Genomic DNA, 12,971 nt, shown 5'->3' on the forward strand with positions numbered 1-12,971 from the left:
ATGAAACTCCACAAAATGTGGAGCTTTAACATGTTCTTTATCAGTAAAACTGTTCAACTCTAAATTTACATACTTTGGCTCCTTTTTGTCTGGAAATTACAGAGCTCAAATGAGCCTTGACAATGACCAACTTCTCTATAAATTCTTCTATGCTTGGCTCTGAAAGAATTTGCCAACTCATTATTACAATTTAAAATCATCTCATCCAACAGGTCATTTGGGTACTTACCCAATTGTTTGAACACCATTTCTGTTGGATTTGATGAAATAATGTTTTCTTCCTTGTCTAGTGATATCTACCCAACCACCATCATTGTCTATTATACCATAATGAATTGCAGCTCTACAGATGCTGGATTGCTTGGAGAGAAAAAAAGGAAGAGAAGGATATTAAGATGTTAAGAGTTCTGCATAGGACACAACTAATTACTATTTACATGACTTTAAATTAAATGAACATATCTGAGCAAAATATCTATACTTATATAAATTGTTATTTTTGCATTTAAAAAATCAAATATTATAAAAAAAGATCCTATTCCAGGATCATTGTATTTATCGTACTTACCATTTCATAATGTACACTGCCAATAACTTTAGCTTTACTATCCAAACAGCCAGCAGGGCATTCATATCTAAATGAAAGAAGTTGGAACAAAATTTAGTTTCTCTGAATGTCAGTGTAAAATGAAAGTCTCTCTTATGTTTTGTCAGGTAATTTTGAGAATCAATAACAAACATTACCTATTGCAGGTTGTTCCTTTGCACTGATCTCTTAATCTTACTTCACAAGAAACAATCTGGGCTGAAAAAGAGAAAAATACCAAAATAATTTAGATAATGTAAAAGCTGTTACTGTTCATCACAGAGAGTCTAATGTCAAGCTTTTGCCATCCTAAAACTGTCCCAATTAATAAAATACAGTTGCATATGCCATCTATGTCAACTTTAAATTTTGTGTAAATACTGCAGAGGCCTTACACATTTGCTGTGTGCTTATGACTTCATTTCTGTTACTATCGTCTGCTCTTGTCCGAACGTGGGTGTCACGGACTTGGGACTGTTGCCGTTCAATTTCATTTGTTTCTTCTTCTCGAGGAGGGTAGTATCTGTCTGAGCCTTCTGTTAGAGAGAAAGGATTTAAGAACTGTGAACTCATCTGAAATGTGCACAAATTATCAAATAATGATATACCTAATCATATACAAATGATAGTGATATACACAGTCTATGGCTGTGTAACATTTAAAACTAGAAAAATTCATAGTTTTTGACACTGGTGTTGACTTTAGGTGGTCTACTGCATTGGAATACATGAAATACATGGATAAGGTTTTGAACTCTTGAATCATTTATGCTTCTATGGGCTAACATTAAATGGAGTCATTTCTAAACTCGCTTTATATTTGAAAGTGGTATCAGTGATTGCCTTTCATAATGGTACCATTTAGTCTACGCAGTGATCTAATGAACTATTTATGTGCTTAGTGTATTTGAATGCAGTTTCCCAAATGAAATCATTTTGTTAAGAGGTTCACATTTAAAATTTTCAAAAGGGTCACGTTTAAAATTCTCCCCAAAGGAAATTCAGCCTAAAGAAGGCTTGCCCTTTTAATTTACTACAATGTCAGTTTCCATGGAAAGTTTTTCCCTTTTAGAAGAAAACTTAATGTGCAAAAATTTATACTTAACAATGGAGAATTTAATTTTTTTCCAGGTTGACTTATATCAAGGCTTTAACAGTGAAATACTTTGGAAAGGTATGTTATTTTCATGGATGTCCAAGAACTCAGAACATAGAAAAGGGAAGTATGAATTCAGAGGAGAGTCAATTTTAAGTAAAATAGGGGTTTGTTGGTGAAGGGGCAAGTAGGCTGGAAGTTTAGGGATATAGAAGACGGAAAAACACGCACACAATGAAAAATGCTTCCACGAATGAAAAATGGCTCATGTAACAGAGTGAAATAAATTGTTACCTCTCATCAGCTCATTATACTAATGAGTATTTGGTTGTCAAGGAAAAAAGACATCTCTTTATGAATACTAAAAAAAAAGTTGCATTAATTTATTTTTTTTAAGATTTTATTTATTTATTCATTAGAGACACAGAGAGGCAGAGACATAGGCAGAGTAGCAGCAGGCTCCCTGCAGGAAGCCCAGTGTGGGACTCGATCCCAGAACCCCGGGATCATGAGCCGAGCCAAAGGCTCAACCACCGAGCCATCCAGGCGTCCCTAATTCATATTTTCTAAAACAGTCTACTTTAATCTCCATTTGGTCGTCATTAAGAAAAAAGTACAAGGGAATAGAAATGTTCACCTGGATGCCCAACAAGACAGGATTATCACAAAGCTTTGTCATATAAGTTTTCTCTTCGTGTGCTGTAAACAGGATACCATATTTATATGTACATTTTGGCATGTCAAATACATTTCGGAGCACTGCTTTTACAACAGTTTTTTTTTTTTCACGTATAACAACAGTTTTACAATACTACTATAGCTTTTTAATTTGTTACTTTGGCATGAGAAATTATGTATTCTGTAGTAAGGAACACAGAATCAGTATAATTCACTGAGCATGATTTAGTAAGATTCATGGATAGGTATTTTGGCAAAAACTCTTGAAGTGCTAAAACCAAACTGTATTAGACTGCTAAATCCTTCAAATTGAAGACACTTATAAAAATAACTCTAGTCAATAACATACTAAGGTGTTTTTTAAAAATGTAAATGTATTTGGGGATCCCTGGGTGGCTCAGAGGTTTAGTGCCTGCTTTTCTGCTCAGGGCATGATCCTGGAGTGCTGGGATCGAGTCCCACGTCAGGCTCCCTGCATGGAGTCTGCTTCTCCCTCTGCCTGTGTCTCTGCCTCTCCCTCTCTCTCTCTCTCTCTAATAAATAAGTAAAATTTTTTAAAAATGTAAATGTATTTGTCACTCTGGGGTAATTTCAAAGTAGAATTAGAAGTGGTTATCTGAAAAAATAAAAAATAAAAAAAAGAAGTGGTTATCTGATAGAATGATGAAACTTTAAGAACATATTAGGAATGACAGACTTCCTAATATTTTATTTTGAAAATATTTGAAATGGCTTCAAAATATTTCAAATAGAGTTCTGGGAACTTTACACATAATAATAATAATAATAATTTGCTGTTTTTTTAAGGATTTTATTTATTCATGAGAGACACACAGAGAGAGAGGCAGAGATACAGGCAGAGGGAGAAGCAGTCTCCCTGCGGGGAGCCTGATGCAGAACTCCATCGCAGGACCCTAGGATCCCGACCTGAGCCAAAGGGAGATGCTCAACTGCTGAGCCATTCAAGTGCCCTCATGTAATAATTAAATGTGCTTTTTGCCTTTTAAGTACAAATGCTGGATTAAAACATAAATCACACGGATATTATGACACAACGGCACATACCTTTATAGCACAGATTTTCTCGACAGCCACCTCCAAAACTGGGTGGGCAAGCAGAACACGGACGTCCATGTTTATAGGGAGCATGGCCCCACCAGTTCCCCCTTAAAAAGATGATCCATTCTATTAAGAGGTAGTCTAATATAGAATCATTTAGAAGACACTGTAAAATATTACTATATTCTAAGTAATGATTTTGATGTATAGATTTAAGACATTTATATCTTCCATCACAGAGTCCCTTCAGTTACTAGGTTTATATATGAACTGCTGCCTCATTCTTTTGAAAATATTCAAAGTAAAATGCTATGTATACTGTTAAAAATTACAAATTTAAACTTTTACAGAATGCTAAGCTCTGTTATGAAATATTCATCCCTATTCCATTTGTTTTAATGAAGAGATCTGAGACTTAGATTTGACCCTAAGTACAGGTGTAATATTTTCAACATAATCATTCAATGTTCTTTACAAAGGTGAAAATACATTTCTCAGTTAATCTGTCATTTTTTATCTCTTATAAATCCAAAGTATTAAAAATATTTATGTAATATAATAATGTAATGAGTAATACTGAAGACATAAAAATATAATTCCTGTCTTCACAAAGATCATATTTTCAATCTTTATATTCCTTTAAGCACTGATTTTATGCATCGGGCAACCATAATTGTTGCCATATTAAGTAAACAGAGTTAAAACAATACATTTTACTCAATAATTCACAATGAAAATGAGAAAAAATTGAAAATATAAAGTTACTTCATGTGGTCAGGCAAAATTTACATATAAAAGTAATGTTTTGTCTACTTACTTTGGGGAATAATTGCACACCAAATAGACAGCTTTGGGCCATATCTGCCCCCAGATGTTCATGTTATGACACAAATTAATGGCACAGCCTATTCTGCTACTTGTTGCCCACACCACCTACATTAAGAGAAATTTTCAGAAAAAGTAGGCTGAGACAAAATAAGACAATATATCTCAGAGAGAAATGTATAAAACTCAACTTGAGAAATGAACCTTTATCATTCATGATGTAACAAGGCAATGTCAAAAGAATATTTTTCCTGAAACTTTGGGAAGTGATTCAATTTAAAGAGTACTACAGGGCAGCCCCGGTGGCTCAGCGGTTTAGCGCTGCCTTCAGCCCAGGGTGTGATCCTAGAGACAGGGGATCAAGTCCCACATCAGGCTCCCTGCATGGAGCATGCTTCTCCCTCTGCCTTGTCTCTGCCTCTCTTTCTCTCTCTCTCTCTCTCTCTCTCTGTCTCTCGTGAATAAATAAATAAAATCTTAAAAAAAAAAGAGCACTACAGGTAAATAACCCTGTCTATCTGTTAAAGGTAAGTATCTTCAAAATATGTGTTTAGTAAATAGTTCAAAAGTTACATCCTCACAAACCTAAATTGCTGTGTTCCTGTTTCTATGAAGAGGCTTACCTAACAAAGAATAGAATTTCTCATCTTAAACTGTACTGGAATAAAAATGTAGAGGCTCAAACTTCTTATACAATGTATATTTTAATCGCATGACTGCTTATTAGGGAATTCAGTGCTAATCTTACTCTTGTCACAGGCAAAGACGGAACAATTTGCTTTATATTCACTAATAATCAGCTATAGAAATTCTAGTAACTCAGATCTGTGGTGGGATTTATCTAGTTGAATTTAGCCTCAGTTGTTTGACTTAGAGGTTTACAACTAATCCAAATACCAAAAGTAGACACTTAATAAAAATAAATAAATGTACATAAATGCTGCACATATGTAAATATTGAGTGTCATGGTAAATAAAACTATATTTTTATTTTTTTGGAAAATAAAAAATAATGATACCTAACGTTGAAGATGGTAAACTTCTCCCCATGCGCATTTCCTGGGGCCAGATTAAAAATGTTTCACACAGAAAATCACTGAAATACTGTCTTTTTTAAATTGATGTTTGGACTTTTCCTAGTAACTACTTTTATTATTTATAGAAATCGATAAGTCTATTCCACATAAATCAATATTTATGTTTTTTAAATAATCATACCAGATTACATTAGACACAAGTTTAGCAGCATAAAACACTTAGAAAAATGAAGTATAATATACCCAAAACATACCTGTGTATAATGAGTACACACAGGACCGGAACATCTGAATGGACAATATGGGTTGCATTCATGTTCATACGGGTAGCTAAAGTCTCTTACTTCATCATACCATGCTTGTACATGAAATGTTGGGGGCCTGTATCTATTTGAAAGACAATAACCACTGAGAGTAAGTAAAGTTGGAAAAAATGTAAAACCAAATATTGCAAAATAGATTGATGAAGTTTGGTAGAGAGATAGTCTTCTGTAAGTTATACATGTTAAATACTTATGCCCATTACATTACTAATATGTCAATGATTTAAACAAAAGTAAGTCTAAAATATTGCTGGTCATTCTGCTATGACATTTTTAAAAATTATTTGTATTATTTGTATATTGTGATTATTTTTTTTCCTTAGGCTCTAAAAGAAATTTTAGAAAATTTTCAGTGCTGAATTAATAAGCATTTCAAGCCTTTATGTTAATCAAAAAAAAAAGTTACATTTTACGCTACCTTCCCCAGTGTGCTCCCAAATTCTGTCCAATTGACGGAAGCAAATTTGCAGGTCCATGTTCCCATAAACAAGTTTCAGCCCAGGATTCTGCAGATCTTTCCAGTTCTACATCCCAAGTCTATAGTTTAAAACAAAAACAACGTACAGATACAAACATATAAAGTATATGTAGAGTCTGGACATTTCTTCAAAATATTGTATGTTTCAGTTAGTTTCTTCCCTTCCTACTGCTTTGCAAAGTCAACATCTTAGTGTGCGTTCTCAATATCTCTCACCTAGATTTTTTTGCGCTAGTCTCCTAACTAGTCTCTTTGCTGCCATCTCTTTTCCCTCCAATCTGCCCCAAGGTATTTAGACTACCTAAGTGAGCACAAATACATCTAGGTGATTGCTCTAAGCACATTCAATAAATTCCCATATACATAAAGTCCAAGATCTCCTTGGTCCCATTGTTCCTTATAAAACATGCCATTTCTTGCTCTTGCTGGCATTGTTTCTTGTCTTAAAACATCCTTCTCCCAATTATTTGTCAGACCCCTATTCTTTCCTCATAACCCAGCTTTACATAATACACTCTAGATACCTTGTATACTTTCAGATGCAGGTTTCTCCCTCCTTGGGGCTCTTTTTTTTTTTAATTTTTATTTATTTATGATAGTCACACACACACAGAGAGAGAGAGAAAGTGAGGCAGAGACATAGGCAGAGGGAGAAGCAGGCTCCATGCACCAGGAGCCCGACGTGGGATTTGATCCCGGGTCTCCAGGATCACGCCCTGAGCCAAAGGCAGGCGCTAAACCGCTGCACCACCCAGGGATCCCAGCTCCTTGGGGCTCTTAAAACTTTGTAATACTTCTTCATTTAGCAGCTATTAGAATGCAATGTTAGTATTCGTCTACATGTCCATCTCTTTCATAAGACTATGAGTTTCTTGGAGGCAGTCATTTAATTCACTCCAGTATCTTTGGCCTATTTTTTGTGCTTTGTGTCTATCATATAGACAAGATGATTAATAAATACTTATTGAGTATATGAATGATTAATGAATTTGATTCCTATAAAACATATATGGATTATTATATATAACATTCAATGAGGGTGATTAATTTTTACTTTTAAAATAATTTACAAAGAAATATTTAAAATTACAAAATTATTACTGAAATTATTTTGAATGTCCTCGGTTTAATGTTCAATTTTTTATTTAGAAAACAGGCAGCATAGTGGTTGTAAAAACATAGGTAGAGCTAGGTTCAGTCTTGGCACAATAACAGAACTCTGGGCATGTTAGGGGATAGGAAACTGGAACATGAGGACCCAACCTAAGGTGATAGCAATGAGACTGGAGAAATGCAGACAAACTGAAATCATGTTTCAGAATTTAAATTCCTAGAAGTTGATGGATGACTGAAGGTAGGTGGTGAGGGGGGGGAAAAAAAAAAAGAAAAAGATGAAGATGATGAAGGTTACCAAATTAGGAGAAAGAAAATACAGGAAAAGAAATAGATTGTTGCCATGGAAATGTGTTTAATGTATTTTGATGTCAATTTTTTGGGTGCCACATGAGATGTGTGTTATACATACAGCATGTATGCCAAGGAGAGAGTGGAAAGATATGACTGGGGTTCTGGGGAAAGAAATCTGTGAAGATATGAATTTTGAAGTTATTCATCTAGAGATGACTTTCTTCAGGAAGATGATATAGAATAAAAAGAGAAATGAAAAGAAAATTCTGGGATTATTAACCTTGGAAAGGGAGAAAAAAACAATGAATTAGTAAAATAAACCAAGGAAATTGGGATCAGAAAGGTGAAAGGAAAACTGTAAGAGAGTTCAATTATAGAAGTAATGGGACAAGGATTCTAGGAGTAGAGTGGGCAACAAGATCAAATGCCACAGAGAAGTCCAGAAAGACAAGAGCTGCTAAGGGCTAATTCATGATTTCAGATCAATGCTTAGGAGAAAAATCAGAGCACATGGGCACATACTTGGCTGGAAGGAGAAAGAAGAGAAGACAAGTATGCATTACTTTGTTAATGCTTCAGAAAGGAAAGGAAAAAAAAAAAGAGAGAGAGAGAGAGAGATGTCCAGAAGCTAAAAAAAAAAAGTAACATGCCAGGTTCTAAGGAGAATTTGTTTGCTTTGATTTTTTTAAAGTGTGGAAGAAACCTAATCATGACTGTAGGCCAAAGGAAGGCACACTAGGGAAAAAGCAGCACAAAAAAAAAAAAGAAAAAAAAATGGTGTGGTGATTTTAAAACACTCTTTTCCACAAAGGTGGAGCTAAATTCCCTTCCCCTCCCTTCAATTTGAGCTGGATGGTAACTCCCTTCTAATACACAGAAGGACACTACAAGACTTCTCAGGCTAGGTTAGGAAATACAGCCTCTCTACAGTCAGTTCATTATCTTTTAAGACACACATCTTGGGGCACCTGAGTAGCACAGTGATTTAAACATCGGATTCTTGGTCAGGGTCCTGATCTCAGGGTTCTCATCTCATGGTTGTGAGACCCAGCCCTGGGCTCCATGTTTAGCGTGGAGTCAGCTTGGGTTTTGCTCTCTCTCTCCCTCTGCCCATCCACACATATCTTGACAGACCTGAGCCAAGAAATTGAGTCTAGCTACCCTGAAGGGGTAGCTGGCAAAATACTGTAGAGAGATCACACAGAGCCTAAAAAATGCAAGAGGGGTTTTGGTGGTTTGGGTTTTCCTAGCCCATGCATGAGGTCTAGCAGTTTGCAAGTCCAGGTCACTGCAAACTAACATGTGAGAGACTCAGAGTATGAACCACCCATCTGAGCTGGTAAAAGAGACCATAGTGATTAAGGGACAAGCAGGGCTAGACAGGGAAAGACAGACGGGAGGGGAGGGGGGGCTACGGAATCAGGTTCACAGAAATCCCAAGGATGCTGAGATATAAAAACCAGAGATAAGGGAATAGTCTAGAGGACTTGGCCCTGGATATTAAGGAATATCTTTCTTTGACAGCTGCAAAATAATCACAGAAATTCACCAGACCACAAAGAAATAAGTCATTAAGGATGTTATCAATAGTTCTCGCTCAAACCAAGACTGCACAAGAATCTCAAGGCCACAAGCTTCCTAGTCAGTTCTCAATAAAAGACTGTCATTAAAAGTGGTTACCCTCAGTGGCAACCTTGCCGGGACCCCTCTCACTTCCAAGAGCTTTCTCTATATCCTCACTTAATAAAATTTTTATCACTTTACTCACTCTTTGTCCACAAGGTTCATTCTTCAACTCCATGAGACAAGAGCCCAGCTCTCTCACATCATTAAGACCCTTATTCAAGGCCAATCTACTCTTGTTTTATACATGATTCTACAATCTCAGATGTTAGTTTTTCTGAAGACATTGAAGATGGATGCTTTTTGTAGAGGATAAACAACCAGCTCCCAGTTCACAAATACATTATATTGCAAAAGTTTGTGTACATATCTTTGTACAGACATTGAAATAAAATCTAAAGCACATCATTCAAATGCTTTAGGCTAAGTTTTCTTATTTGCAAAGTGAGTAACAGAAGATAACTCAGGTCCCTTCAAGGACTAAAATATTCAATTACTGAGTATGTACTATGGATAAGCTGTTTTTTAAGCCATGGCAATTTTTCTATGTAATGCACTAAAAATATGAGGGGGAATCATTATCAAATGAACTATAATATAATGTTAAAATAAGGACACATTATTTTAATATAAGAACTGAAGTAGAGGAGCATGCAACTAAAATTTACTACTAATATTTAACAAATATTAATTAGTGACAGTTTGTAAAGTAATTATCTATTTAAAGAATATAATCAAGCACAGGTGTTTAGGTAAATTCAATAATACAAATCAAGAAGACTCTTTAAAAAACTTAATGAAAATACAGCTGTCCTGGAGGAAACATTATTATGAAAACACTGTATTTTCATGCCCTAATGTTATATTACATGTTTTAAGGGCACCAATAATTCATAACTCATCCCATTTATTTTTTTGTGGTTTTTCTTTTTTTTACATTTGTTTTTATTTAAGTTCAATTTGCCAATATATCATATAACACCCAGTGCTCATCCCATCAAGTGCCCTCCTCAGTGCCCATCACCCAGTTACCCCATCCTCCTACTCACCTCCCCTTCTGCAACCCTTTGTTTGTTTCCCAGAGTTAAGAGTCTCTCAGGGTCATACCCATCCCATTTAAATGTAAGTTAGTCTCTACACGTTTCTATTTAAGTTCAAGTTTGTAAATAAAATCAAGATGGCTTGACAGACTTTTTTTTCTCTATGAACTATTCACCCAGCACTAATTTAAAGCCAAACCACACTTAAAATTACCATTTCTTTATAAAATGGGTACTTGAGGTGTGTAGAAATGAAAACCACTCTATTTTCCAATTACATCTGTAAGCTGTTCCTCCTTAGACCACAGTCAAGTGTTCAATGAATTTTTATTACTAAAAGAAACATTTAGAAAACTACTAAATTCTTTGTCTCCAATGATATTTTTAAAGCCAGTTCAACATGAAGGTTTTATCATTTCTTCTGTGTATTTGTGTGCCTATCTGAGGAATCCTAAATGTTAACAAAGGACTTTCAAAAGTAAACCTAGAAATAAAGTAATTTTGGTAATAAAATATTAAACTGGTAGAAATCAGAAAGTATGTAGCTATCTAAACACGTACAGAAAACCAGGACTGCTATCCTCCTGTGAAACATGAGTGGACATATACAATTCATATTCCTATCATAATACCTGCAATCCTGCTCTAATAATAATAATCCACAGTGAGGACAGCTGGAAATCATTCAAATATGTAGTTTTTAACAGAATTAATATTGGTAGGTTACCAGTAAGTTGTATCACTGTACATTAGCCAAAAATTGTCATTAGTGAATATTACCTTTTCCTTCTCTTTGTTACTGAGAATAGTTCTCTCTTAAAATTGCTTAAGTATTTTCATATGTATCTTCTTGACCACAATAAATTTATAACTCTTTCTAGATTAATAAAATTTGAAAATCCATGTCCCGGCTGGGATCTGTATCATGATAATTAGTCTACCAAAGAGAATACCCTAGGTGACACTAAAGTAAAGTAGTTTCATAGAGTTAGATTCACCAACAAAGAAAATATATAAATGATTAAAGACATTTTAAATAGACCAGCCTTAAATGGTCTGACACCTTTAAATGCACAAAGAAATTATTAACTAGAAACTCACATAATTTCATAACTGTAAAATCTCTTTCTCAGTAGAGAGAAATAGGATTGTAAGATTTTCTACCATTTTACAAAATTCTACCTAAGTGGACAAAGCTATAATAGGTCTTTTCAAAGACATGCTGAGAAAAATGCCTTTAAATAGTAAAGATAATTTTTTTTCCAAAACAACTGGAAAATATAATTAGTGTTGCATTAGCTAACAAATGGAAAGAATATCTAAATAATATAGAAACAATACATTATACCTTCTAATACATTATACTTTTTGCAAAATTTATATAGTTTTAGTGGATTTCCAACAGGGATAAATGCAATAGACAAAATTGATCTTTGATTATCATACTATTAGGTAGCCTAATTAAATGACAAACATTAGTCCATAATATGATTTGCAATTTAATATAGACTTTTTAAATCTGCATTGCTTTATGGCAAAGTAACAATATTATAAAAACACAGTGGTTTGAAAAAGGCAATTATGTTGGAAGTCTGGTCTAGGCTAGAAACTCTGGTCTACTTCTACCACTGAAAACTTGAAATAGCATGATGAAATTATTTTAAAAAATTATCTTAGCATTTGCAATAAATTTTGACAAAAGGAATTTCACATTCTTGTTTTGGAACATATATATCTACATACCTAATTCAGAAAACTACCCTTACATCTCCAAGCCTACCTCAGTCCTGAGCAATCAACGGCTGACAGAAATAATAATAGTATGCTAGCTTTCAATGGTATTGAAAATACCCTTTCCCTAGTGCTACGTCTTCTGGACACAAGCAAGTAAGGTCATTAGTCATAAATTTTCCTCTCGTTTTCTTGTATAGACAGTAAAAATAACCTTTTATTTGTTCAAAGTACTTCAATGGGTAATTCAAATAAATACACAGGGCACCTGAATGGCTCAGTTGGTTAAGCATCTTCCATCAGCTCAGACCATGATCCCAGGGTCCCTCCTCGCTGAGCAGGGAGCCTGATTCTCCCTCTCCCTCTGCCTGCCACTCCCCCTGCTTGTGCTTTCTCTAAAATCTTTTTTAAAAAATAAAATACATGATACACTCTGGAAGAGTTTTCTTTCTTAATTTATGTACTTTCAAATTTGTCTCTTGATTATGTCAAGTTTGGTTTCTGTTTCCTTATCTGAAATAATAAAAAGCTAGAATAAGTCTTTTCAAATTCTTTCAGCTTTAAAATTCTATTATTTTGCACTTATAGTTTCTTATAGAGTGCTCTTTATTGCTTATAGAAATGGATAAATACTTGCAAACTCTAAAATAATCTTTCTTATGACAATTAAAGGCATTTCTAAGAAGCAAAAGCTATTTTGTGATTAAAAAGTGGGCAGATAAAAAAAAAGTGGGCAGAGGATTTGAATAGACATTTTTCCAAAGAAGACATGCAGATGAGCAACAGAAACTTGAAAAGATGCTCAGCACCACTAATCAGGAAATGCATATCGAAACAATAATGAGATATCGCTCACACCAGTCAGAATGGTTAGCATTAAAAAAAAAATAGAAAGAAATAACAAGTGTTAGAGAGGATGTGGAAAGAAAGGAACCCTCCTGCACTGTTGGTGGGAATACAAACTGGTGCAACCACTGTGAAAAACAGTAAGTTCCCCTCCAAAAAATAAAAATAAAAATACCATAGAATCCAGTAATTCCACTACTGGGTATCTAACCAAAGAAAACAAAAACATGAATTCAAAAAGA

General features: G+C 34.5%; 1 protein-coding gene across 1 annotated transcript in view; it reads right to left on the reverse strand.

Moving 5' to 3' along the window:
- The window catches only part of CRISPLD1 (cysteine rich secretory protein LCCL domain containing 1), a 48,119-nt gene that overhangs the window by 14,230 nt on the left and 20,918 nt on the right, over nt 1-12,971 (reverse strand). Inside the window, exons 3-10 of the mRNA XM_077876514.1 lie at nt 6,023-6,141; nt 5,536-5,668; nt 4,237-4,352; nt 3,426-3,526; nt 982-1,122; nt 745-805; nt 569-635; nt 230-360 (exon numbers count right to left, since the gene is read on the reverse strand). Coding sequence (XP_077732640.1) covers nt 230-360; nt 569-635; nt 745-805; nt 982-1,122; nt 3,426-3,526; nt 4,237-4,352; nt 5,536-5,668; nt 6,023-6,141 — 869 coding nt within the window. The remainder of the gene's footprint in view (nt 1-229; nt 361-568; nt 636-744; nt 806-981; nt 1,123-3,425; nt 3,527-4,236; nt 4,353-5,535; nt 5,669-6,022; nt 6,142-12,971) is intronic.

Source organism: Canis aureus, chromosome 28 (genome assembly GCF_053574225.1).
Source record: "Canis aureus isolate CA01 chromosome 28, VMU_Caureus_v.1.0, whole genome shotgun sequence".
NCBI classification, from domain to species: Eukaryota; Metazoa; Chordata; class Mammalia; order Carnivora; family Canidae; genus Canis; species Canis aureus.